This window comes from Cannabis sativa, chromosome X (genome assembly GCF_029168945.1).
Source record: "Cannabis sativa cultivar Pink pepper isolate KNU-18-1 chromosome X, ASM2916894v1, whole genome shotgun sequence".
Classification (NCBI taxonomy): domain Eukaryota; kingdom Viridiplantae; phylum Streptophyta; class Magnoliopsida; order Rosales; family Cannabaceae; genus Cannabis; species Cannabis sativa.
The window spans coordinates 43,803,629-43,831,033 of NC_083610.1; the positions used below are offsets into that span (position 1 = coordinate 43,803,629).

The 27,405-nt window shown below is 30.4% G+C and overlaps 3 protein-coding genes across 3 annotated transcripts; 1 reads left to right on the plus strand and 2 right to left on the minus strand.

Moving 5' to 3' along the window:
- Positions 1 to 4,511: 4,511 nt before the first annotated feature.
- On the minus strand, positions 4,512 to 5,846 carry LOC115717972 (uncharacterized). The gene is made up of 3 exons (XM_030646942.2): positions 5,361 to 5,846; positions 5,041 to 5,272; positions 4,512 to 4,963 (listed from the first exon to the last, which is right to left on the minus strand). Exons 1-3 carry the CDS (start codon positions 5,844 to 5,846, stop codon positions 4,512 to 4,514), a joined length of 1,170 nt encoding a protein of 389 aa, XP_030502802.2.
- A 226-nt stretch (positions 5,847 to 6,072) lies between these two features.
- LOC115716793 (L10-interacting MYB domain-containing protein-like) lies at positions 6,073 to 7,119 on the minus strand. Its single transcript, XM_030645696.2, has 2 exons — positions 6,766 to 7,119; positions 6,073 to 6,678 (listed from the first exon to the last, which is right to left on the minus strand). The coding sequence occupies exons 1-2, from the start codon at positions 7,117 to 7,119 to the stop codon at positions 6,088 to 6,090; spliced, it is 945 nt and encodes a 314-aa protein (XP_030501556.2). The 3' UTR covers positions 6,073 to 6,087.
- A 17,073-nt stretch (positions 7,120 to 24,192) lies between these two features.
- Positions 24,193 to 25,997, plus strand: LOC115709248 (protein BYPASS1-LIKE). Its single transcript, XM_030637306.2, has one exon. It carries the CDS (start codon positions 24,412 to 24,414, stop codon positions 25,588 to 25,590), a length of 1,179 nt encoding a protein of 392 aa, XP_030493166.2. The 5' UTR covers positions 24,193 to 24,411; the 3' UTR covers positions 25,591 to 25,997.
- The last annotated feature ends 1,408 nt before the right edge of the window (positions 25,998 to 27,405 follow it).

Genomic DNA, 27,405 nt, shown 5'->3' on the forward strand with positions numbered 1-27,405 from the left:
TACTAGTCGTTGCCTAAATCCTTCTATGGTAATACAATTTCAAAATGATGTAATGGTTGTATACTTAATGTAAATTATTACTAGATTCATGGATGACCTAATCAAAATCTTAAGAAAAGCTAGAACTGTTAACCATGGTTTGTTAGCTATTCTAAGTGATTAGGGGTGGACCATCCCATAGTCAATAGATAAGAAAGTGTTTATTTAAACAAATACTACTTTTCTAAGATAATGACTAAGTCTGAAAATAAAGGAGAGATTTAATTCTTGATTCCAAAAGTGTTCTATCATCTTATTTGACATATGATGATCCCACTGCCTTTGTTGTCTTGTCACAACCGAAGAGATCAATACCATTTAGTTTTCTTAGACATAATTCACGGTACCTTGTCGTAGTGGGAGAGTTTTTAGGAACTCACCTTCTCATGACTTGGGAGACACTAGTGATTAAAATCCATTGTGAGTTTAAACAAGTAATGGATTGTCAAGATAAGAAACTAAGAAGAAAGCCAAAGAAAACTATAGTTTGATCCTGTTGGGTTTTTTGCCCTAAATAAAACTCTTTACAATCTGATTAGTTATCAATATAAGAAATTTGAAGTGATTGATGTTTGCATGAATTTTACATGCCAATGGTTTAATATGTTTATTACAATTACACACACAAAATCAGTTAAATCCAGATCATATGTTTATTCACTATTACAGTATCGTCAACACAGTGGAATATGATTGTGATCATATGAATCAAAAGACTTGGTCCCTGTTTCATCAGTGTTATTGGATTTACACTAATGTGATAATCAACGATGATGTGTACTTACACTTGGAGTAAGTGTTATGTTCTTTCCAGGACATTAGTAAAGTATACTAGTTTCGAATGTATGGAGTATACATTGGACTGGACCGATATTGCAACTAAGTTAAGATATTACAAACTTACCGTTATACATATCTTTCCAAGTCAATATCAGTAGTTGATCTTAAGATTAAAAGAATCTAAATCCTGATATGCTTGGGCTCAACTCAGGAGTGCTATTCATGTTCTTTGATTTATTAGTTAAGCCTACTTTTGGGTCAAGGTGATACGTATATTTTGGAAACATGATAGTATGATTGAGTGGGAGTGCTGAACATAAATATGGAATCTATAGCTTCTACTGGTGTATAGAAGTCAAGTGATGATTCTCTTCGAGCTTAGCAAATAGAAGTAAATGGATGAGCTCTTGTTTAACTGACTAATTATTAGATCACTAAACACCATTTACAGGTAGCTAAGTGTTTTAAGGGGCAAAATACATTGAGGGGTGAGAACGGTAAAGAAATTCCATCTCGATGTAGATCATCTATATAGAGGATCTTTAAATCACAATAAGATTATAACAATGGTTAAATGAGATAGTGTATTGATATCGTGGAACATACAATATGCTCTATATAAGTCTGAGAGTGCAATTCTAAGTTCTAAGAGTGGATTCAACGAAGAATTAATAAGTAGGAATTTACTTGGTAAATTTGGTTCACTTATTGGAAGCTGAGCATATAGATCCATGGTCCCCATTCTAGTTGAGAACATTCTGCTGGTAAGACTCATTAATTGATTCGTGATTGATCAATTATAATTCTAAAGTTAGACTATGTCTAATTTTATGAATTTTCACTAAGCAGGGGTGAAATTGTAAAGAAAAGAGATTCTAGGTTTATTTATTTATTAATGGACTTTATATGTCTAATTAATAATTAAATTGAATGACAATATTATTTAATAATGTATTTTAGTTATTAAATAATTAGTTTTGGCATTTAAAAGGTTAGAATTGGAAAATTGGCGTTTTTGAGAAAATAGAGATAAAATTTGATAAAACTGCAAAATCAAGTGGGCCCCACTACAACACCATGGCCGGCCACTTAATGAGGTTTTTCAAATTAATATTTTCATTATTTTAATTCCAAATAATTCCTAACCTAAACCTAGTAGTTGCCTATAAATAGAAAGTGATGGCTCAGTCACATAACATGCTTTCACAAGTTTCATATCATCTTCTGACAGAAATTTCTCTCTTCAGAAAAACTGCCTTCCCCACTTTCTATACCTGGCCGAAATCCCTATTCTCTTTTCTCCTTCATCAATTTCGAACCCTAGTGAAAGAGTAAGTGCCCACACACAGCAAGCAGTAACTCAATCATAGATTGGAAGACTGTGAAGGATCAAACTTGAAGAAGAAAGACATTCGGGCTCAGATCTTGATTATACTCTGCTACATAAAGGATACAAGGGTTAGAGATCTGAGTGGAAGGAGACATTAATTCCGCTGCATCAATGTAAGGTTTTCTTAACTTTATATGTGTTTAATTTATCGTTTTAGAAAGTTCATATTTAGGGTGTTTAAACAACATACTTGTGAGTAGATCTAAGATCCTGGTAAAATAAATTTCAAACAACTGGCCTCAGAGCCATGGTAATTGATTTACTTGCAAGAAATTTGGACTTTAAAACGATTGTTTGTTTGTTTTTGGATGGTAGCATGTTGTATTTAGTGTTATTTGATGATTGATTGATGTTTGTGAATTTTCGTGAAAAATAATTGTGATTCTGTTTCTGGAATTATTTTTATTGGATAGTATGGAAAAAATTAAGCAAGTTACTTTTTTACAGAACTCAATTTCGATTTAATTTGAATTAGTTATGATTTTTTGAAGATTTGAAAAAATCGAAGTTTTGCTGAAATTTTCCTGCGATCGCGAAAACTGTCCGTACAGCTCACAATTTTTCCGTTTTTCTTCGTTTTTTCAGGCTTTTTCATGGAATTAACTTCCGATTTTTTTGTGTAGTTTTGTATTTATAGATTCACTATTCCTAATTCAATTCTAATTATCATTATGAATTAATTTAATATTTTTTAAATTTAATTCAAGATATTAGTGTAATTTGAATTTTAAAATAGTAAATATCTATCTTATTGCTTAATTATCTATCTTATTTTTAAATTTGATTATATCTTATCTTATTTTTAAATTTAAGGTCAGATTTTAACTATTTTTAAATTAATTTTTTTTTTAAATAATTTGGCCTTATTTAAATTTAAAATAAGATAACTATAATCATGTAATTTTAAATAGATGTAAGATATTTTGCTAACTTTTAAATTTTGTTATTTTATTTATTTAAATTAAATTTAAAATCTGAAAAAGATATTTAATTTATCTTTTCTAATTTTTATTTAATTTTTATTTATAAAATAACATTTATTTTTTAAAAGTAGTTAGCAAATTTTGAAATGATATTTAGATTGGTTGAAACCTAATTTTTCAAAATTGTAGGTTTAATTTTAAATATTTTTTTTAAATAGTTTCGAAATTTAAAATAAATAATTTTTTTTATTTTTGAAAATTAATTTTTTTTTTAAATTAATTTTTTTTTATTTAATTATTAATTTCGAAATTTATTTATTTAAAATTAAATAAATACTACTTCCAACTATCCAGCTAACCTTGTTGCAGGACTATGTGGTTTTAGCTTGTGTGTAAGTTTTCAAAACCTATTATTACTTGATTGCAAATAGCCATGGTTACTTTTTGCCAGATCTAATGATCTGATGGCTCCCTTGGTCAAGTTAATAATTTGTAACAGGTAAATTTTACAATCTTCTTTCATCTGTGTATGACCTAGCAACATGATAGGATCCATCCAAGTGTGTACCTGTGTGAGCCTATGTGTTTATTTTATTATATAGATGCATATAGGTTGTTGCTAAATAAAATGTCACACCATGATAGATTTTATTTAGGTCCATTTAGTTATTGGACCTATTCAATTAATAACAGTTATTTATTTTAAGGTTAAATTCCTCTCTTTTGGGCCTTGTGTGAGAGTTGGGAGCCATAGAAATGGGTACGACATACTGAACCCAGCACCCCCTCACATGAATTACCCCAATTGTGAAGGCCTATTTGCTTGATTTAAATAACTGTACTAGGTTAATTATGGGCCGGTTAGCTTTGTCTTTGTGGGGAAAAAAGCATTTGTATGCATGTCTTTGTGAGAAAAAAACATTTGTAGGCATGTCTTTGTGAGAAAAAACTACTAAGTGTTTGGTAAATATATTTTTAAAACAGCTGTAAGTTAGAAAAGTTGTATATAAGTGTTTGGTAAGCTAAATAATTGAATAGCTGTTAAATATACAATTACTAAAATAGGCATGACATTTGTTATCTAATTTATTTAAATAAATTCATATTAATATATTTATAATTATTTTTTTATTTTATTATTATTATCATAATTATTTTCTTATAATATTTTTTTTTAAAATATAAGTAATAAAATAATTAGTTAAACTTTTACTACTACTAATAATAATAATAAAAAAATCTACATAAAAATTGTCTATTAAATATTTTTAAATTATTAAAAAATTTCTTCATAACAAATAATTCAAATTTAATCAATTTAATATGATAAAAGACAATATCAGTTAAATAAAACAAAAATAATGTAACATGAATATATTTTAATTATGTCCTATTAAACTTGCAGCAATCAAATCTCTGATATTGTCCATTTCATTTAAATTTGAAGCTCTAGTTGTCTCATCTTCATCTTCAATATTAGTTTGATCACTTGCACAATAATCTGGATTGTCTCTAATTTTCTCAAAATGTCGATCACGTTTTGCATGCCTTCGAATATAATTATGCAAGGTCATTGATGCAATTACTATTTTTACTTGCTTCTGGTATGGATAACTAGGCATATCTCTTAATATTTTCCATCTTTTCTTCCATACTCCAAAAGTTCTTTCAATAACACTTCGAAGAGAAGAATGTGCCTGGTTGAATACCTCTTTATAACCAGTAGGTTTGCTACCTCGTTGAAATTGTGGAAGATGGTATCTTTGGCCTTTATATGGTCCTAAAAAACCTGTAATTTGTGGGTATCCCGCATCCACTAAATAATATTTTCCTGTCAAATAAAATATAAAAACATTATTAAAAAATTATAAAGACTTTAATAATTTACAAATGTGTTTAGATGGCAACCTTGGGGTGGTTTTGGAAAATTTGAAGTTGAATCACGTAAAGCTGAATAGAAAATTCTTGTATCATGAGCAGAACCTTCCCACCCAGCATATGCATATATAAATTGCATATCAAAATTACATATTGCCATAACATTTTGAGTTGGTACCCCTTTTCTACCAACAAATGGTACTTGATCTTCAGGTGGAATTACGGCATTTACATGTACACCGTCTATTGCACCAATACAGTTCTAGAAAAAGAATACCAGATTATAAAATTATACTCTAGCTTGAGAAAAAAATTAATAAAAAAATATATAATTTTAAAGTATGACTTACCTTAAAATGAGGCATATATCTAGAATCTTTCAATATCTCTACAGGAACATCTTTAAATTCTGGGTCTGGTGGTTTTAATACATCTATACTCATATGACATAAAACATCTAAAACCTTGTTGAAATATCGACTAACTGTCTCGCCTGAGTGCTGGAATCGCTCTTGTGTTAATCGATTTCCAGCGCCGTGACCTAATGTAAATAAAAACATTCCTAATATTTCAAGAGTACACATCCTTTTTGAACCCTCAAATCCATAATTAGCTTCCAGTTCATTGCATAATTTAATAAAAACATATTTCTCCATCCTAAACATTCTATAACATCTACTTTCATTTCCTTGTAATATTTCCATCAACCACATATGACCAGTTTGAGAAGAATTCATACAAGGAGTCTTTTCAATGTATGTTGTATAATAATGCTGAACAAGGTATGTAGCTACGTACACTGATTGTAACTCAATCTCGTCATCGGTGTCTGCCATTATTTTTAATTTAAAATAAACCTGTAAATATTAAAAAAAATATATGAAAAAGATATCAAATAGCCATAGAGTTTTCATAGCAAATACAAGTAAACAAAATAATAAAGCATATTTATTTTAAATAGTAATAACACCAAGTCTTGAGAGCAAATACAATTGAAGAAATAACATAACAAACATATATTAAAGTCATAACACAAAGTTTAAAAAATAAATACTACTATTCGGCGTGGTTTAAGCATTATAAGTATTCCAGAGTATACTCATTCCTGAGCCAAGTAAGCATCAACTCAGGTTCTTCCAATGAAACAAACATCTCTCTCTTCTCTTTCATGATAAACAAGCGAGTTGCAAATAAATACAAGTTGCTCCCTTTTTCGATTTCAGGCAAAGAATTTAATATTTTCATAACTTCGGCAATACTATTCTCCTTTCTAGCTATTTCAATATTTCTACTTCTTGTCTCCACGGCATCAGCAAGGCGACCAATTTGTTCAAATATCATTACAGGCCCTGTCTTCTTCATTTTCCCTTTTTCATTTTTCACCTTTTTATTTTGTTTCTCAAGTGGCTCGGTTGATCTCTTGCTAATTTTCTCTTTAGAAAATCTATCAATATTAGGCGTCTCTAGATCATCATCACTGCTCTCAAGTTGTTCATGTAAGGTTTCAGTATCATTAAAAGGCTTTTCAGACTCAGATGGAATTATTCCAGATGAAGGTGTCCAAGCATGCTCTCCTGTAGCAACAGTGTTCATAAAAATCCTATCTAATTTTTCCTCTACCTCTGGTTCAATTCCCCGAATGCGAAACTTTGCAGCATCAGGATGAGTCTACAAAAGGAATTTTGTTAATTAAATGTACCATGTATAAAAAAGTCTTTTAGTTTTATATAAATATTTAACAAGATTATAATGTACCTGTAATTTACTATTCCACCAATCTTCAGTTGCATCAATTGTATTCTTTTGCATACTCCATCCTAAACCAGTTTCTTTTCCCTTGAGTTGCTTCCAAAGCTTCCATTCATTTTTCAATCCATCCCACTTATTTTTCAGTTGGGCTCTAGTGTAATCTCTTCCAGTTGCTTTTTTCATATTTGTAATCAAGTTTAGATATCCAATTTTATCTAAATAAGTAGTAGGACGATGTCCATCATCAACCTCTTTGATACAGAATTCCAAGAAAAAATTCACACTCTCAGAATTCCATATTGCTTTACCTCGTGGTACTGCTACATCACTTTTAGTACAAATATATTTTTCTTTCTCCATCTAATTAAATTAAAATAATAAGTTTTATTAAGAAGTAAAAACTAAAATAATCAGTCATAAAACTAAAGACTAATCTAACACGAAAGACATACAATAATTATGATGAAAGCTTCATCATCATTCTATTCTACTTGGGTACCTAAAAATTTTAAAGAGTGACCAAAGTAATGTAAACACTTGATATGATATATTAGTATTCTTTTTTTTTTTTTGGATTAAAGTGTTTGTTACTATTACTCAATATACAAAAAAAATAAACAAAGTAAGCAATAACACTAAACAATTTGAATTGGCACAAAATGTACTCACTAAAATACCAATACCAGTATACTAGAGAGACTGATTTTTTTTGAGACCAATACCAGTATACCAGTATTCCCTTTTTGCCGATTTTTTTTTAAACAGAAGCTTGCAAAAGGCACACTCCATTAAAGTTTAGCTTCACTGTTGGCTTTAGCTACAATTTGTGTAATGTCTAATTTGCATATCATGATGACCCCACTTGTACGGCATAATTATATCTAAGCAGACAAGATTTAAACATTAATTCTCCACCCAAAACTGTTCTATCCAAGAAACCCAAGCAACTAAACATTACTTGCACCTTATGTATAAATAATGCCTAATATAATTCTGAGACAAACAAAACTAAAATCCCCAGCTTAAAGATAAATAATTTAAACTTCTAATTCATGGTGGAAGAGTGTGGGATAGGCGTTGATGCATCTAATTCTGATGCTTCAGTGGGTGTCGGTCAGCATAGAATCTTAATATTTACGAGATAAAACCCCTAATCCCAATATATATTTATAACCTAAATTTCTTTTTCAATAACAATAATGCGCCCAGCTTATATATTTATAGGAAAAAACCTGTATCGCAGGGAGGGTTTCTCACAGAACGCAATTGACTCTTACACACCCAGAGGAAATTGAAGAAAAAAATTGATTCGATAGGAGAAAAAGATAAAAAAAAAAATATTTTCATGGCATTAAAGGGAAAAGTTAAGAGACAAACCTTGATTGTGCAGGAGTTGTTGATGATGGAGTTGGCGAACGGCGGCGTGGGTGATCGGGGACGGAGAAGACTCCTACGAGTAAAGGTGAGGAGCCGCAGTCTATCTCTGGATTTTACGAATGAAAAAAAAAATCCTAAGTAAAATGATAATTTTTTAATTTGAATGAGGGTAATTGGGTCAACTAAAAAATTCATTAAACCTAAATTTTAGCTTCCCGTAAAAGCTAAAATCTAAAAGTTGGTGTGGGCCAACTTTAAGTAAAAGCTATAATTTTAGCTTAAATTTTAAAAAAAGCTATTTTTTTAATTTTGCCAAACACTTTTTAAGCAATAGCTTTCTCAAAAAGCACTTTTAACTTTTCTAAAAGCCACCCCAAACGGGCCCTATATTAGTTTGACCTAATAAAATTGAATTAGCAACATAATTAACTTTTAAAATATATGAAATTTATTTTCATTTTAATATTTTAAAGTTAATTTTAAGAAAAACACTTTTAGTTTAGATATTATTTCTAGACAAACTATTTGTATTTTTCTTGTATTAAATTAAATATAGAATTTTAACTAACTAAGATTCTTTCTGGAGCTTATTTAATTAAATATTCCTATTTAAGTTATAAATTAGTTGTATCAACTGATTTTTCATATCTAACTTAAATTTGAATATTTTATTTAAATTTTAAATCAAGTTGAGGAATCCTAGGTATTAGTTATTAAAGATTCTTAAGATATTTTTTAGGTTAATATCTTTTCGAATATTAACTTAAAAAGATATCTTCAAATTAAGTGGTTATAACTTAATTTTTGATATTTAATTAAATCTAAATTTGAAATTATTTAAGTTTTAAATTTTTTCTATATAACTTAAATTAGATATTTTTTAAATTTTTGTTGAAAAGATATTTAGTCAAATAAGATATTTTCTAGATAGTAATTTCTAGACTACTTATTATTTCTAATATTTAAATAGGAAAATATTATACTTTGTGAAATTAATTATTTAAATAATTAATTTTGGTACAATTTTATTAAGTATATTTTTCCTAGTATTAAACTAGAAATTAATAATTAAGCCTTCTCTACACTTAATTATTTATTTCTTGAATTTAATACATTTAATTAACTTGAAAAATTTAAATATCTAAGTTGATTTTCATCATGATACTTAATATTTATTTATTTTTCATGACACTTAATTAAATAGAAATTTTTTTTTTAGGTTGAAATTTAATTTTTCAACTTAAATTTAAATAATTTTTAAAATATATATTTCTTTATTTTATTAATCAATTTCGAAAATTACATTTTATTTATGCAATATTTTCCGAATTTATCTTGAAAAATAGATTGAGTTGTAAATTAATTATTTATTTTAATTAATTCTTGGACCAACTACAATCAATGATTTTTTCATTTAATTGATTAATTTAAAATCAATGAATTTAAAATATATATATATTATTAGAAATTGAATTAACTAGTCAAAAGAAAATCTAGATAGGTGATATTTTTTGCTTGAAGTATTTCTTTTCTATTTTTATTATTTTCGAAAATTGTATTTTTTTTATATACTTTAAATTTTCGAACTCAATAAATATATTCTTAAAGGAAATTTTTAAGTTGCTAATTATTTAATTTAATTCAACTTAAATTAATTTCCTTAATATTTATATTTAAGATTATTACTAAGATGGAAATAATTAATTTTATTTCAATCACCATCTAAGTATAATTTTATAAATATTATATTAAATTCTTATTTTTGAATTTCACTTCTAAATTTCGAATTTAATGAGAATTTATTTATTAGAATAATAAAGAAAATACATTTTAAAGAATGAGCTTTATTATTATTAAGATATTCGATCTCCATTGTGGGTTTTACATTACGTTTGTTTTAGTAAGTAATCCTCCCTAATGGAGGAACGTTCATTAGCAATTTCGCACCGTTTAATCTCGCATGATAAGTGGTTTGTAAGTGTTTTATATGGTATAGATCACCCTAATGGTGGCGACCATATTTGACTTGCAAATTGCGAAACAATGGTAGAAGCTCATGAGATAGAATAGCCTTGACTCTCGCCTAAACGGGACAATGCTGGATTCCAATCTTGATCGAATAAAAGGTTGCTAGAATGTTTAACATTTTAGATGAGCTGACAACTCTATTCAATGGATGGTAGCTTTGACTCTCGCCTAAACGGGACACTGATATCAGTTTGTTGAAAAACCTTGGAAATTATTTAGGATTGAATTTTTAAGTATTTTCTCATATCATTCCTACTTGCTATGTGCTTATAATTCTGAATTGATTTTGTGTTAAACCATTATTAATTTCTATTTGTTGATTTCTATTATTTTGTAGTATCCTATATTATCAAAATGAATCCCATGTTATCACTGTTGACTGAAAACAAGCTGAATGGATCTAACTTTAATAAGTGGAATGAGAACATTAATATTGCTCTCATAGGAGAAAGTGCCTTGTTTGTTTTAACTGAGCCGTCACCTGAAGTGCCTAGGGACAATGCTTCCAAAGCTGTGAAAGAAAAGTATGATAGCGTTGGCAGAAAGCAAATGACAAAGCTCTATACTTTATGCTTTCTAGCATGGTTGACACCCTCAAAACTCGGTTTTCTAAAACTGAGAAGGCTGCTGAAGTTATGACGAAGTTAAATGAGCTATTCGGTAAGGCATCACTTCAGTCACGCTTTGACGCGACTAAGAAGTACATTAATGCACGGATGGAATCTCATCAAAACGTGTGTGACCATGTTCTCCTAATGTCAAGTTATTTCCAAGAAGCCCAGGATCATGGTGCTGAAATGGATAGTGCTACTCAAGTAAGTCTTATCTTGAATAGCCTAACTCCAGCATTTCTACCATACACTTCAAATTATGTCATGAATAAGAAGGAAATTGACTTTCATGAATTAGTCAATGACCTTCAAACTTATGAAAATTTGATTGGAGGACCCAAGAAGAAAGGGAGCAAACCTCATAATCCTGGGAATGGTAATGGGACGATGAAACCTGAAGCAAATGTTGCCTCTGCTTCGAAGCCCAAATCGAAGAAGAAGTGGAACAACACCAAGAAGCGAACAAAAGCCATGAAGAATAAAAAGGCTGCTCCTTCTGGTGATGCCACACTTAAAGGAAAGTGTTTCTACTGCAATGAGAAAGGTCATTGGAAACCCCAATGTCCTAAACTTCTTGCAAAGAAACAAGGTATTTCCATTTATAAACTTTAAGAGTTTTAGTGAATTATTATCCAATTGGATTTATGATTCTGGACTAACTTTGTTTATTTGTTTTCTTCTTCTTATAGGCCAAGCTACTTGAACTCAATTGAGTTGGATCAGAAAGCTGGACCAAAGGGTGAAATCGTCCAGATGAAGATGAAGCTCTTCAATTTATTTTTGAATTAATTGTTTTAGTTTAAAGACAATTTGGATTTCAAATTTTAGTTAGGGATATTTATCCCTGTTTTTCTCATATTGTTGCAATACATTTTTATTATTAATAAAGTTTTATTTTCGAAATTCAATATTGCAAATTATGCGATTGAGCTTCATTTAATTTATCTTCATCAATTATTACCACATTATATTTGTATGTTTGTATGTGTAAGTGTTTTTATTATTGAAGCAAATTCTATAATATTTACAACTCTTCATCGAGTTATATTAAAAAACAATAGAAATTATTTCTATGTTTATTAATAATTGTTAATTCTAATACAATTATTAAGAATTTGTTTAATAAAAGGATCTTTTGATCTGATAGGGGTGGAGAAAAGTTAAGAAAACTATGCAGTTCAACGATCTTTTATATCTAATGAACTCTGGATAGTATTCAACTCCACATAAACTCTATCACACTAAGAGAATCATGATCTTTACAACCTTTAGGGGTGGATCACAATCTCTATATACTTAGGGATGGAGGTTATCCATAGTACCCTATATGTATATTCTTAGGGGTGGAGTCTATTCCACAATTCCCTATGTAACACATATCTTCTTTAAACATGGAAGTAATATAATGAGTCAGATATTGTCAATATAAATTCTTGATCTTGATTGTATGTTCCATTTCGTTTTACTGTTGTAAGTAAAAGTTTGATACCTATGAAAGTTCTTTGTTAAAGTTTCACACTACCTTAATTGAGTGGGAGAATTTTAAAATTCTATACCCATCTTCATCAGGTTGATACTTGTGATGGGTACTTAAGAACAATACTGAAAAGCAAATCTAACCATTCACATGGATAGGTATAGCTTATCAGAATTATGAGAATAAGATAAAGAACTCTAGTTCAGTCCATTCGAATGACTTGAACCTAGAATTCTTAATCCTCATAAAATTTTATGGTATCTTAATTTTGATTACTTTATCTCTGGCATGTATTTTTCACTTCAAATACTAGTCTGCTATGTTGATGACTTAGTCTTAACTTAATGTTTCAGACTAATACAAAAGTCACAACTAGATAACTCTCTAAACAATCAGAGGTTAAAAGTGTTATTTAACCAGACATCTGCTATTGAGTGGGAGCTATCTGAGATGTAATCAAATAGGGAACATTAGAAGATATTCAAGAAAGATTTATGAAAGTGATCTATATGTCAGATATTAAGGAACTATGTATCAGTTGTCTTTGTATCCCACCATATAATTTCGAAATTCTTGAGATGGTGCTTACTTTGGGGGTGGAGGAATTATTGAATAATAATTCAAGCTCTACCAGAGAAGAATTGTAACTTGGTCTATTCGAAAATACCAGAAAGTTATATCACTGAAGAAAAATCTACACTGTATTATCTCAATTACATATTTTAAAATATGAGAGATATGTCTTCTGTTAATTCAGATATACTTTTAAAACAGTAAAAGATTTCAGTATCCCTTGATGAATAAAGCATATAGTAAAGGATATTTCATAAGTGTATTTATGAACTACGTTCCAGAAGTTTGGGTGGATTCAAATATACTACACTTGATCTGAAGATCAAGACATCAGATTGACCTATTTGCACAGTTTGTTTTATGTTAGTGCAAGTGGGAGTTTGTTGGGTTTTATGCCCTAAATAAAACTCTTTACAATCTGATTAGTTATCAATATAAGAAATTTGAAGTGATTGATGTTTGCATGAATTTTACATGCTAATGGTTTAATATGTTTATTACAATTACACACACAAAATCAGTTAAATCCAGATCATATGTTTATTCACAATTACAGTATCGTCAACACAGTGGAATGTGATTGTGATCATATGAATCAAAAGACTTGGTCCCTGTTTCATCAGTGTTATTGGATTTACACTAATGTGATAATCAGCGATGATGTGTACTTACACTTGGAGTAAGTGTTATGTTCTTTCCAGGACATTAGTAAAGTATACTAGTTTTGAATGTATGGAGTATACATTGGACTGGACCGATATTGCAACTAAGTTAAGATATTACAAACTTACCGTTATACATATCTTTCCAAGTCAATATCAGTAGTTGATCTTAAGATTAAAAGAATCTAAATCCTGATATGCTTGGGCTCAACTCAGGAGTGCTATTCATGTTCTTTGATTTATTAGTTAAGCCTACTTTTGGGTCAGGGTGATACGTATATTTTGGGAACATGATAGTATGATTGAGTGGGAGTGCTGAACATAAATATGGAATCTATAGCTTCTACTGGTGTATAGAAGTCAAGTGATGATTCCCTTCGAGCTTAGCAAATAGAAGTAAATGGATGAGCTCTTGTTTAACTGACTAATTATTAGATCACTAAACACCATTTACAGGTAGCTAAGTGTTTTAAGGGGCGAAATACATTGAGGGGTGAGAACGGTAAAGAAATCCCATCTCGATGTAGATCATCTATATAGAGGATCTTTAAATCACAATAAGATTATAACAATGGTTAAATGAGATAGTGTATTGATATCGTGGAACATACAATATGCTCTATATAAGTCTGAGAGTGCAATTCTAAGTTCTAAGAGTGGATTCAACGAAGAATTAATAAGTAGGAATTTACTTGGTAAATTTGGTTCACTTATTGGAAGCTCAGCATATAGATCCATGGTCCCCATTCTAGTTGAGAACATTCTGCTTGTAAGACTCATTAATTGATTCGTGATTGATCAATTATAATTCTAAAGTTAGACTATGTCTAATTTTATGAATTTTCACTAAGCAGGGGTGAAATTGTAAAGAAAAGAGATTCTAGGTTTATTTATTTATTAATGGACTTTATATGTCTAATTAATAATTAAATTAAATGACAATATTATTTAATAATCTATTTTAGTTATTAAATAATTAGTTTTGGCATTTAAAAGGTTAGAATTGGAAAATTGGCGTTTTTGAGAAAATAGAGATAAAATTTGATAAAACTGCAAAATCAAGTGGGGCCCACTACAACACCATGGCCGGCCACTTAATGAGGTTTTTCAAATTAATATTTTCATTATTTTAATGCCAAATAATTCCTAACCTAAACCTAGTAGTTGCCTATAAATAGAAAGTGATGGCTCAGTCGCACAACATGCTTTCACAAGTTTCATATCATCTTCTCACAGAAATTTCTCTCTTCAGAAAAACTGAGCCTTCCCCACTTTCTATACCTGGCCGAAATCCCTATTCTCTTTTCTCCTTCATCAATTTCGAACCCTAGTGAAAGAGTAAGTGCCCACACACAGCAAGCAGTAACTCAATCATAGATTGGAAGACTGTGAAGGATCAAACTTGAAGAAGAAGGACATTCGCGCTCAGATCTTGATTATACTCTGCTACAGAAAGGATACAAGGGTTAGAGATCTGAGTGGAAGGAGACATTAATTCCGCTGCATCAATGTAAGGTTTTCTTAACTTTATATGTGTTTAATTTATCGTTTTAGAAAGTTCATATTTAGGGTGTTTAAACAACATACTTGTGAGTAGATCTAAGATCCTGGTAAAATAAATTTCCAACATATCCATTCACATGGAGTAACCTAAAGTTTTCTATTACAAGGACATAAAAGGAAATTTTAGTTAATAAGTCTATTCCATGGACTTAACAAATTTCCTGTTCCTAGTATTATAGGTTTGAGTTTATCTAAACCTATGACTTATGGTATACCTGGTAATTACTTACTCTAATGCAAGCAACTTACTTTAGTAAGATGCTGAAGCATTTTCTTTCTAATGACAATCTATAGAAGCTTCTCGACTTCTAGGCATAGATTCTATTTATCTAAGGAAAAGTCTCAACTATTCCAGAAAAGATAAAGCCATGAAAGTATTTCTTATATCAACAGTGAGAGGTCTCAGATATGCTTTTGTATGACTTAGACCAGACACCTGCTGTTGAGTGGGAGTAATGAGTAGGTATCAGATTAATCCAGGAGAAGAACATTGGAAGACAATCAAGTAAATCTTAAGATTAAGAAGAGGAACTATATGTTAGTCTATAAGGGTGTGTTTAAAACTCTTAGACTACACCATATAAGATTTCGAAATTTGCCTTTGTGCTAGAAAATCTTTCTGATAAGATGGTGATTACTCTGGGGGTGGAATAGTAATTTTGGAGAAGTGTAAAAACCTATCTGAAGTCTCTAGGTCTACCAGAGAGAGACTGAATGTTAAAGTTGCAGGAAAGGTACTTATTCAGTCTAAGGAAAGTTCTATACATTTTTGGCACCATTCCAAATTGCCTAAACTACTAGTGTTAATTTCCTGATTAACAAAAAGTAGTTGCCAAAGGTATGTATAGAATCCAGTATCCCAAGAGAGTAGACATATAGAGAGGAATTTCACATTATCAATAATTTTGTGATTAAGGAAGAGTATTGGTGGAGAAAAGGTTGTGGTTAATTCAACCTTTCAGATCCTATTACGAGAAATTTACTACTACTACACTTGATTTGTATATCGAGGTGTTGAGATTATTTGAAACGAACTTTTTGTTTTATATTAGTGCAAGTGGGAGTTTGTTGGGTTTTATGCCCTAAATAAAACTCATTTCAATATAATCAGATTTACTTATTAATATAGATCAAAAATAACATTTAATGTTGCATGGTTCACATGATTTATTTCATGATTATATGTATATAATGTGTGAATTCATCTGAAACCCTTTTCACATACTTGATCCTGTTTATTGTGCTGTCAACACATTGGAAAGTAAACATGACTATGTGAATAAAGTTTCCTAGATTTATCAGACATAGGGTTTTACTGATATGATAATCTACAACAGAGTTTACTTCCATTTGGAGAAGTGCTATGTTCTTTTCAGAGCATTGGTTAAAGTAAAGCTCAGGTTGGATGCATGGAGTATGCATCGGAAGGGACCGATATTGAACTTTGACTTAGATTTATTAAACTTACCGTAATATCTATTCAAGTCAATATCGCCTACTTGATCCTAGATCAAATGATCTTAATCCTGTTATGATTAGGCTCAATCTCGAGAGGCTATTCGTGTTCTTTGATTTGTTAGTTAAGCCTACTTTTAGGTCAGGGTGATACATACATTTTGGGAACAAGGTAGTGCAATTGAGTGGGAGCGCTAGCATAAACATGGAATCTATAGCTTCTATCTGGCGAATAGTAAGCAAAGGATTATCTCCTTCGAGCTTGACCAAACGAACATAAATGGTGGAGTACTCATTTCACATAAGCTGAAATATCATTTATACGGGGTTAAGTGTTTTAAGGAATAAATACATTGTAGGGTGTAACGGTAATCTAATCCCTTTACAGTGTAGATCATTCATATAGAGGATCATTGATCAAATTAGGATTATAACAATGGATAACTAATGATGCGTCTATATGGTGGAACATATAGAGCATTCTATATACTGAGAGTGCAATTCTAAGTTCTATGCGTGGATTCAACGAAGAATTAATAAGTTAGTAAATTTTAGTACTAAATTCTTGATCTACTTATTGGAAGCTCAGTTATATAGACCCATCGTCCCCGCACTAGTTGAGATAATATTGCTTGTAAGACTCATATAATTGGTTTTGATTAATCAATTATAATTCTCAAATTAGACTATGTCTATTTGTGAATTTTTTCCCTAAGTAAGGGCGAAATTGTAAAGAAAGAGTTTTAGGGGCATATTTGTTAATTATGATACTTTGTATGGTTCAATTAATAAATATGATAAATGACAATATTATTTAATAATTATTTATAGTTATTAAATAGTTAGAATTGACATTTAAATGGTTGAATTAGAAAATTGGCGTTTTTGAGAAAATCAGATGCAGAAAAGGTAAAACTACAAAATTGCAAAAAGTGAGGCCCAAATCCACTAAGCATGGCCGGCCACTTTTGTAGGCAATTTAAACTGATATTTTCATTATTTTAATGCCAAATAATTCAAACCTAACCCTAGTGGAATGCTATAAATAGATAGTGAAGGCTTCAGGAAACTTACACTTTCTTCTGACACTTCTGATTCAGAAAAAACCTGAGCCTTCTCTCTCCCTATCTGGCCGACCACTCCATCTCTCTTTCTTCCCTTTAAATTTCGAAATTCTTAGTGTATGAGTAGTGCCCACACACAGCAAATGATACCTCAACCATAGTGAGGAAGATCGTGAAGAAAGACTTTCAGCAAGAAGGAGTTTCAGCATCAAAGATTCAGAGAAAGAAATCCAGGTTCAGATATTGATAATGCTCTGCTACAGAAAGGAATCAAGGGCTAGATATCTGAACGGAAGGAGTCATATTATTCCGCTGCACCCAATGTAAGTTTTCTTAAACTTTATATGTGTTTATTTCATCGTTTTAGAAAGTTCATATTTAGGGTGTTAATCAACATACTTGTGAGTAGATCTAAGATCCTGGTAAAATAATTTCCAACAACATATACATATATATAACTCACATATATATATATCATATATATAATACTATCATATAAAATAGTAAATCATATAATATTCACCATCATGCTCACCAATGAATGACTTTCACATAAAATCTCTTATCCTTGTATTCTCACAATCTTGATTTATCTCATGTTCCATTGAAAAGGGATAAGCTTTTGATTGTTAGAGATTTTATTACAATGGAAGAAAATCAAGATATTACAACTCTATTGTAATACAATACAAGGACCAACAAAGAGATTAAATATGTACATATATAACAAGAGAATAATATATATATACACTCACTCACAACCTTGAGTGTAGATTAGTGGGGATCACCATGACTTGAACAAGGTATTACACCTTTGTCCAAAAGCTTATTTCCCCTATCTCTAAGCACTAAGGGAACTCTCTAGGAAATAGCTTTGGGAATTATCAAGCATTTTAGGATTTTCTAGCAAAGTGCTTTCTTGATAGAAAACTTCATCTCTTACTCTCAAATGAGCACCATAGACCTCCTTTATATAGTGTTTAGGATATCACTATTTGAAATTTAAATTAACCTCCATGGATGTTATGGACTCAATAAAGAGATGTAACTCATGCACTCCATAACTCCTATAGAGTTAAGAATTTCAAATTAAGATGTGTAACACCTTTTACACTCTTAATGTTGGTGATAATGGTGGAGGTTACTCATAGTAACAAGTAACTCTCCTATATCTTACAAAATAATGACAAATAATATAAATTGTCATATGTTACATATTATTAGTTTATTACACATATTTAATCTATATATTATATTATTTAATAATAATATAACAACATTTTCGTAAATATCTTCAATATTGTCTGGATTGGGACAGGACTTGGTGTTCGCCATTTATTTAGGTCTACGAATACAATGGTACAATCAGATTTGAGAAACTATGTAATTTGGTATATGGTTTGACCATATGTCTACAAAGCAGAAATCATATATGTTCCTTTGTGCTAAGTGAGTTACTACTAGTCAGCAAGACTAATAGGGCGGGCGTATGAGGACCACGAGGGGACTCATATGTCTCCATGAGTTGGAATACTCATGGATACTATCGGGCCGACCCAGTAGTGCGTCTAAGAATGCTGCCAAAGATTAACAGGTACATTTCCATTGGCTTACCGGTATGTCGCTTGCACGGGACGTGGCCTAAACCTCCAAGAGATGTTGTGGTACGCCTTGGCCACGAGTCTCAACACGAGATGACACGAGTAGTCATTCATTGGCTAGTTTGCATGCGCGCATGGGACGAATGCACCATGCTGGAAAGAGACAGAGGTCTAATGTATGCAACTTGTTTGGTGGCTTGTTACGAGGGCCTACCAATATGTACGGAGGCATGGTGCCTTGAGGATTAAGCCATGGACATATGGGAGTCCTTGGTCGATGAGGGAGATGATTCAGACAGTATCGAATGGGGCATGATAAGAAGCGTTGGCACGTCTGCTTGGTGTGCGCTTCTTGCCACACATGCTACCTTGATCACGAGTGACGAGGTGAGCGACGTTATTGGGATTTACCTTATCTTAGTGGTAACCTGTGGACAGTGCGAGTATCTAGGCTAGAGAGCCTCGATGCATGGATGCACTCATGGATGCTTGCGAGCATGACTCGGCGGGAGTTGTTAGAGAGACGGAAGTGTGCACGAGACACACAATCGCGCGAAAAATGAGCCCATTATTACTCGGATGGTTGGAAGGCTGACCTTGGCTTAGAGAAGTCAAGGTGTCGCACGGGTCTTCTGCTGCCTGAAAAGGTGAGCCCGTGACACTAAGTACTATGGATACCCATTAGCATTTTTCTTTGAAAAAATATATACATTATCTATCAGTGTTGCCTAGTACCACCTAAAGGTGTGACGTTAAGATTGGTTAGCGGTATTCTCTAAAAATTATTACTTTTATATGAGACCCAATACTCAATTGTATAAATAACAATATAATACTGAAAAGAATGCATGTCTTTTAATATTCCTTTTTTAAAAATTAGTGTTTCAATGTATTTTTTTATTTATTTTGATTTACATGAAAGTTTTTTAATTTAATTTTTCTTAAATAATTTATCGTACTAAAATCAAATTCAAATACTTTATTATATGTGTGATTATAAATATTATAAAATTTAATAGCGAATAATTATGGTATTTAAATATGAGATTATTGTCTTATTAGTTTATTATAGATAACATAATATTAATTTTGGATATATAAATTATAAATTTGAGTTTATTATAGATAACATAATATTAATTTGGTATATAAATGATAAATGTGGGATTTTGTAATTAATTGGAGGTAGGGACATTAATTGTGATTTGAGAATATTTTGTTTTATTTTATTTTTTATTTTGAGAAGATATTGAAATAAATAGGAAGTAAATGTTAATAAAGTATTGAGGTTATTGCCTTATTAGTTGTATAGGATGATACTAATATGAATGGTTTTTATAATAAATTGAATGATATAATAATTAGGAGGTCATCTATATAAATAATAGATAAAGAAGCATTATGTCATAATACCGAATTGGATTAATTAATATTAATTTAATATTATTAATTAAATGTATGATTAAGTGGTATTAGGAAAAAAGTACTTATTAAGAATAAAATAATAAACAATTTGACTTATTAAGAATTTTGATATTTTTTTTTTGAGATAAAATGAAATAATTAGTATATAATATTTTGAATATTTAAGGAATAATGGGTATTAAAAGGAAAATTTTATTTATGTTTGATTTTAAAAGGGTAAAGGTAAGGAATTAGAATCCTAAGAAGGCTATGAAGTAGAATGATATAATTTAGTTGTTACTAGCCAAAGGGTAATCCCTTTGGCTAGTTCTAAGGAGATCTAGTTGCTTAGTCTTGGTATTTGATTGATTCTCTTCAGTTTGATAGTTTTCTAATTAAAGTTTTATTCTGTTTTTTGATGTTTTTTCAGGTGGAACTTTAATATTTTAATGAGTTAGGAGCGTTGTTTAAAGATGTTATAGCTTTAATGTCTAAATTTCTGGGGGCAGTTTTGTCCCACGGGGCTCGCTCTAAGATTTTAGCGACTCATGGTTGACAAAGCATGCTCTGCGGTTAAACGATGGGCTATCCTAGTTCGAGGAGGTTCCAACGTCGGTGGCGGACGTGGGCGTCGTAAATTCATAAGTGATACTAATCACTTTGTCAAAAAAAAAAGTAATAAATTTTATCTTATTTTTGACACTATAAATTATTAAGAGATTCTTAAAAAAATTTATAGATGATCATAAATAACTATATTGTACCTAATTATAAAAAAATAGACTAAAAGATTTTTCTAGTTAAACACATAAGGACTAAGGAGTATACTATAATCTTACCTATTTTTTTCTTCTTCTAATCTCTCTGCCCTTCTAAATTAGATTATTTGATTTCAATTATGGCCAAGGGGGAATTATGTGCACTCAGAGGTGGCCATGACCTCTTTAAAAAAAAATTATAAAAGAAAAATTTACATTTTACAAATATTTTTTTATAGTTTATTATAGTTGTCACAGTAGTGATTTATTATATTTTTTTTAGTTGTTTCTTACTTTTTGTTGAGAAAAATATATTTTTATAGTTTTAAAATTTTACAAAATATTTTATATTAAAAACTTTAGATTCGTAGAACTGTAAATAAAATTTCTTTTTTCAAAAAAAGTATTTTTAAAAAATTTTCTTTATAAAATGCATATATAGGGATATGATTTTGTCCCGTTATTGTACTTTCACGGATTGTAATCCGTGATGTACGGCAGCCGTCAGATGAATGAGTTATTTGATCTGACAGCTGAGATTGATCTAGGGGTAATAAGGGTTAAAAAGTAGAAACGTACCCTGACACTCATTTAATGTACCCTGAGACCCATATAATGTACCACGGAATACATTCCGTGAAAGTACATCACGGGACAAAATCATATCCCTGCATATATAATTCTTTATAAATTTGTTTTAGCCTTTTTTTTTTAGATTTGTTCCTAATCGTCCCTCCTACTTTGATGCTTTGGTTCCCCACATTATTTATGGCCATGTTTGAATCTACCCTCTAAATCTAAGCCAGAAAATACTAGTTATATTGTAAAATTTTCTTCATTAATAACATTATTCATTATTTATTGGATTAAAATTCTAAATTAATTGATTCAAAAAAAAAAAAATTCTAAATTAATGGTATAATGTAAGAAAATTATCTAATCAATTTAAAGAGCATGTGTGTATGTTTTTTCTTATATGTACAGCAAGTAATGATTTAAATTTATTTTTAGCACGGTAAATTATTTTTAATTTTTTAAAAAATTTATAAATAATATTAAATAATTATAATATACATAACTATGAAAAAAAAATTAACTAAAATCTTTTTTTAGTTGCTGAAGTAGATAAAAAATCTATCGATCAAAACGCCCATTTTCATAGGAGTATTGCTTAGTACCACGATAAAGTATCTCCTTATAATTGACTAACGATTTTCTATAATATTTATTAAAGTAAAACAAGTGAGATCTAATATCAAATTACATCATCAACAATATTATATCTCACCACCGTAAATATTCTTTAGCATTTATCTTTCCATAAACTTGGAGTATCTTATCATCACGGACATATTATATTTTTCAATTTGCATTGATTTATTAATTTTGAGTACAACACAATATATGTCACCTTATCTGAATTTGAATATTTAAAATATGATTTATAACATAAACTTTTTGCTTTAGAAATTGTAGATGTTTCATGTTCGTGTCACAAAATCACGTTATATCATTTATTTTGGAGGTTGAGTTTTGAAATCTAACTATTAATCATTATACTTGTTTTGGTTAAGAGAATGTTGACCTCTTCCCATATTATTTGGAATTTATGAAACATTCTACTACATTCAAAGTAATTGGTTCTTCTCTTCAAATTTGTTATTTTATCATGTTTAATTGGCTTCCTAAATCCTTAAATAAACTAGCCAGTTCATATTCTTATAATTTTATTTTATAGACAACTTTAAATATTCTATTAGAATTTTGTTATTTATTCATACAAATTAATATTTGTAAGTAATACAAAAAGCTGAGGTTGGGCTAAGGCGGCTAAATTCGCACCTAAGGTCCGCTCAGATCAAGACTTCAAAATTATTTTTTTGATAAATTAAAATTAACCCTAAGATGATAATTATAATTATTTTCTTTATAAGCATCACTAATAATTATGGTGATATGAATGAATTAAAATCACATTAGCCTGTGAAACTTATATATATATTATTGCAATTAGAGACACATTACCTATTTAAAAAAAAAATTATCAAATGAAATAATTTATACACAAATAAAATGTATACTTATAAAGTAAGTCGATTTTTATAAGTAGAACTTATTTTAAATAAAAATAATTAATTAAAGTAATTTATAAATATGTATAACATATATATGATTTGTGTATAGACATATCATTATTCTATTTTTAATATATATTTTCTTAAAACTCATATCTTTTTTACTTATGTTTTTTTCTTCATAATTTATAAAAATGCTAAGTTATTATTGTAGGTAATCCTAATTGTGGTGGTCAATGTTACAATATACTTGTTTTAAAAAACAGAAATTTGCTGTTTTTTAATATTTTTATATTTATTTTTCAAAAAAAAAAAAAGAAATTAATAATTTACACATGAGTTAAAATTAAGCCACGTTCAAATGTCATAATTTGTTTTCACTTAAAATAAAAAAGAAAAAGATCATGTGGACTGTGGTAGGAAATCATGTGTGGTTAAATTTTCTCTGTGTTCATACTAGGATTAATATGAAACTCATAATAATTAAAAAAAGAAAAGAAAAGACAGAATAAAATATAGATTTGATCAAAAGTATAATTATTAAATATTTGTAGGGAAAAGTGAAAAAAGATTTGTTATTGTTATTAATTAAGTGACCGAGTGAGAGTAGTGATTTTTATACTTTTTTTGGTTTAAACTTTAAAGACTCATTCTTTCTGAAAATTCTCTACTTTGCTATGGTCTTGTCTCTCCCAACCACCAATTATAATTATTAATAATTAAAAATAAAATATTAATTTCAAATAAATAAATAAATTAATTAATTAAAAAAAAAAAACATTTACGCGGTGCAATTATCCCCTAATAAAAACCCTCTCTCTCGTCTTCTTCTTCAAACATTAGGGTTTCTCAATTGAATTCTCCTTCTCTTTCTCTCTCTAAAATACCCAATTGATCTTCAAGTTTGAAGCTTTTCACTATCTGGACCAAACCCAGAACCCTAATTTCACTTCTCAATTTCGAAATCGGCGAATAAAAAGGAGTTGAAATTAGTCAATGTGATAATGCCCGCTACGGATTACCAAGGTTCAGCCACTGGGTTTGCGAGTATTGGTCGGTCCATGGACGGCGTAGGTAGTCACCATGATTCCCAGTCTGGGCTTGAGATCGAGCTCGAAGCTTTTCAGAGACAAGTTGCTGATCGTTTTCTCGATTTGTGTTCTTCATCTTCGGCGGCGGCGGCTGTAGTTGGGTCTGAGGAGCTTCTTTCTGTTCAATGGGTTCGGAAACTTTTAGATGTTTTCCTCTGTTGTCAAGAGGAGTTCAGAGCTATTTTGTTCAATCATAAATCGATGGTGCTCAGACCACCGTTGGATCGGATGGTTTCAGACTACTTTGAACGGAGTGTGAAGGCTTTAGACGTTTGTAATGCTGTCAGAGATGGGATTGAACAGATCAGACAATGGCAGAAGCTATTAGAGATCGTTCTCATAGCCTTAGACGGAAACAGAAACCTCGGGGAAGGTCAATTCCGCCGAGCTAAGAAAGCCCTAATCGATTTAGCGATCGGTATGCTCGATGAGAAGGATCCCGGCTCAACTCTAGCTCACCGGAACCGCTCATTTGGCCGGAACAACTTTTCCCGCGATCACCACCGTCAATTGGGTCATTTCCGATCACTTTCTTGGAGCGTTTCGCGGTCTTGGTCGGCCGCCAGACAGCTCCAGGCGATCGCCAACAACGTGAGCGCACCGCGAGCCAACGAAGTGGTGGCCACCGGGGGATTAGCCGTGGCGGTTTTCACTATGAATTCGGTGTTGTTGTTTGTAATGTGGGCTTTGGTTGCAGCCATACCTTGCCAGGACAGGGGTCTTCAGGTCCATTTCCCTGTGGTCCACCGTAACTTACCGTGGTCTGGCCCCATGACATCTCTACACGAGAGGATTATTGAGGAATCCAAGAAAAGGGACAGGAAAAACGCTTGTGGGCTTTTGAAGGAGATTCATCAGATTGAGAAATGCTCTAGAGTTATGAGCGAGTTAACAGATTCTGTTCAGTTCCCATTAACGGAAGAGAAAGAAACTGAGGTGAGGCAAAGAGTTGAAGAACTTTCTCAAGTTTGTGGTGCCTTAAAGAATGGATTGGACCCTTTGGAACGCCAAGTTAGGGAAGTGTTTCATAGAATTGTTCGGAGCCGTACAGAAGGGCTTGATTCTTTGGGAAAAGCTAGCTATTCTGAATAATAGTTTTGTTGGTTTGTTTTGATATCTCAATTGGTGGGTAATTCAAAGAATCGAACTTTGAAGAAGAAGAAGAAGAAGAAGAAGAAGATTGGAAAAGGAAAAAGTATAAAGTGTAAGAAGAGAAAAAAAAAAGGTTTCTTTGTATTTATTATTCACCATATATTGCTGTAAAGAAATTTAGGAGTATGCAAATGGACCTTTACCCATGTCCATGGCTGCTGTTTTTTTTTTAGTTGATCATGCTGGCTTTTTGTATAATCAATTATCTGGGTATTGTGCTTCTTCATGCCATATCTGATTTTTATGTGAATTATATATGATTATATGTAGTTTTCTGTTCTCTTTGGCCCATTTTGTCAAGAAAAGTTTACATGTTTATTCAATCAGAGAAATTTTTCATTGGCTGATACAGTATTGCATTGCAGGTCTTGTTCACCTCTTTATTTGATTCTTAAGGGTTTAATCTATTAAAGTTTGTCTCTTTAGTAATTAATTCTTCTTTGTTACATTCAATCCTTACTACACTTGAGTATAGGTTCTAGTTTGGATTCTTATAAAACAAAGTAACAAATAATATCAAACTCTGAATGAAAAGCTATAAAGTAGATAACTTTCAGACAGTGAGTGGCACATCCAACTTAACCTGACTCACATATAAATTATTCTGAGTGAAAAAGACAGCTGTGGTTTTGTCCATTTTGACTATTGATTTTCTTTGTGGAAACTAAAGATGCAGTCTTTTTTTGTTTTTAAGGTGCAAATAACAATTACAAATTATAGACTTATTGCTCTGTGGACTTGATCATTTTGACCATAGAGAAACTATTCTAAAATGCTTGAGATATTTTTTCTTGCAGTGACCAAATTGAGGCATATATAGTACAAAACAAAAGTCACACCTTCTCAAAGATAGAAAGAACTAGAAGGTAAGAAAGGTTTGGTTTTTGACTCTCAGTTCATTCTGCATATTTCTCTTTCAATTATTTATTTATTTATTTTCTTCTATGATGATGATAAGGAAAAGCATTGACTGTGACTTGATGATCCCAAAATGAAATGAATTGCATAACAGTTCATTTTGACACTTGGAAAAATGAAGACTTTTATTAAACAAAACTGCAAGATTAGTTTTTTATTACTTAATTCAGCTCTAACTTCTTGACTGCATAAAATAAGTTCTTTGACCCCTTTTATTTTTCTCATTAGTTATTTCAGAAGATGACAGATGTGGAAATATATTTATTTTATATGTATTTTTTATTTTAAATAATTGCATAAGAGAATGACATATATGGGCAAAATTCAATGCTAATTCCATACCAGAATATGCCCCCATTTGATGGGTCAAAATAATTGGGAAATTCTGCACTAAAAGCCCTGCACCGCTATTTGCAGAGTCTTTTATTGTATTAAATGTTTAATTTTATTGGAATTCTGTGCAGCCTTTAATGTCAAGTCAGATCATATTTATATTATATAGTTTTAACTTACTGATAAAAATGTCATCTTTGTAGTGTTATAACATTACAAAATTCTCTATGGGAAAGGGGATTTTATTACAAATTATTTACTACTATTATCAAGAAAGAAGATCATTTGATTGACTTTGAAAATTTGCATTGGCAATGGCATGTGCATGTGCCCCAAGAAAGATTATTCTTTCTTAACAACACTCTACCACACGTGTAATGGAAAAACAATTGTTTAGTTTACATTGTAGAATTTGGTTTATAATAATGTTTTTTTTATGTTTATATTGAATCATTAGGTTAGGATTATGAGTTTCCTTTCTTGTAAATAATCACTTTAAAATAT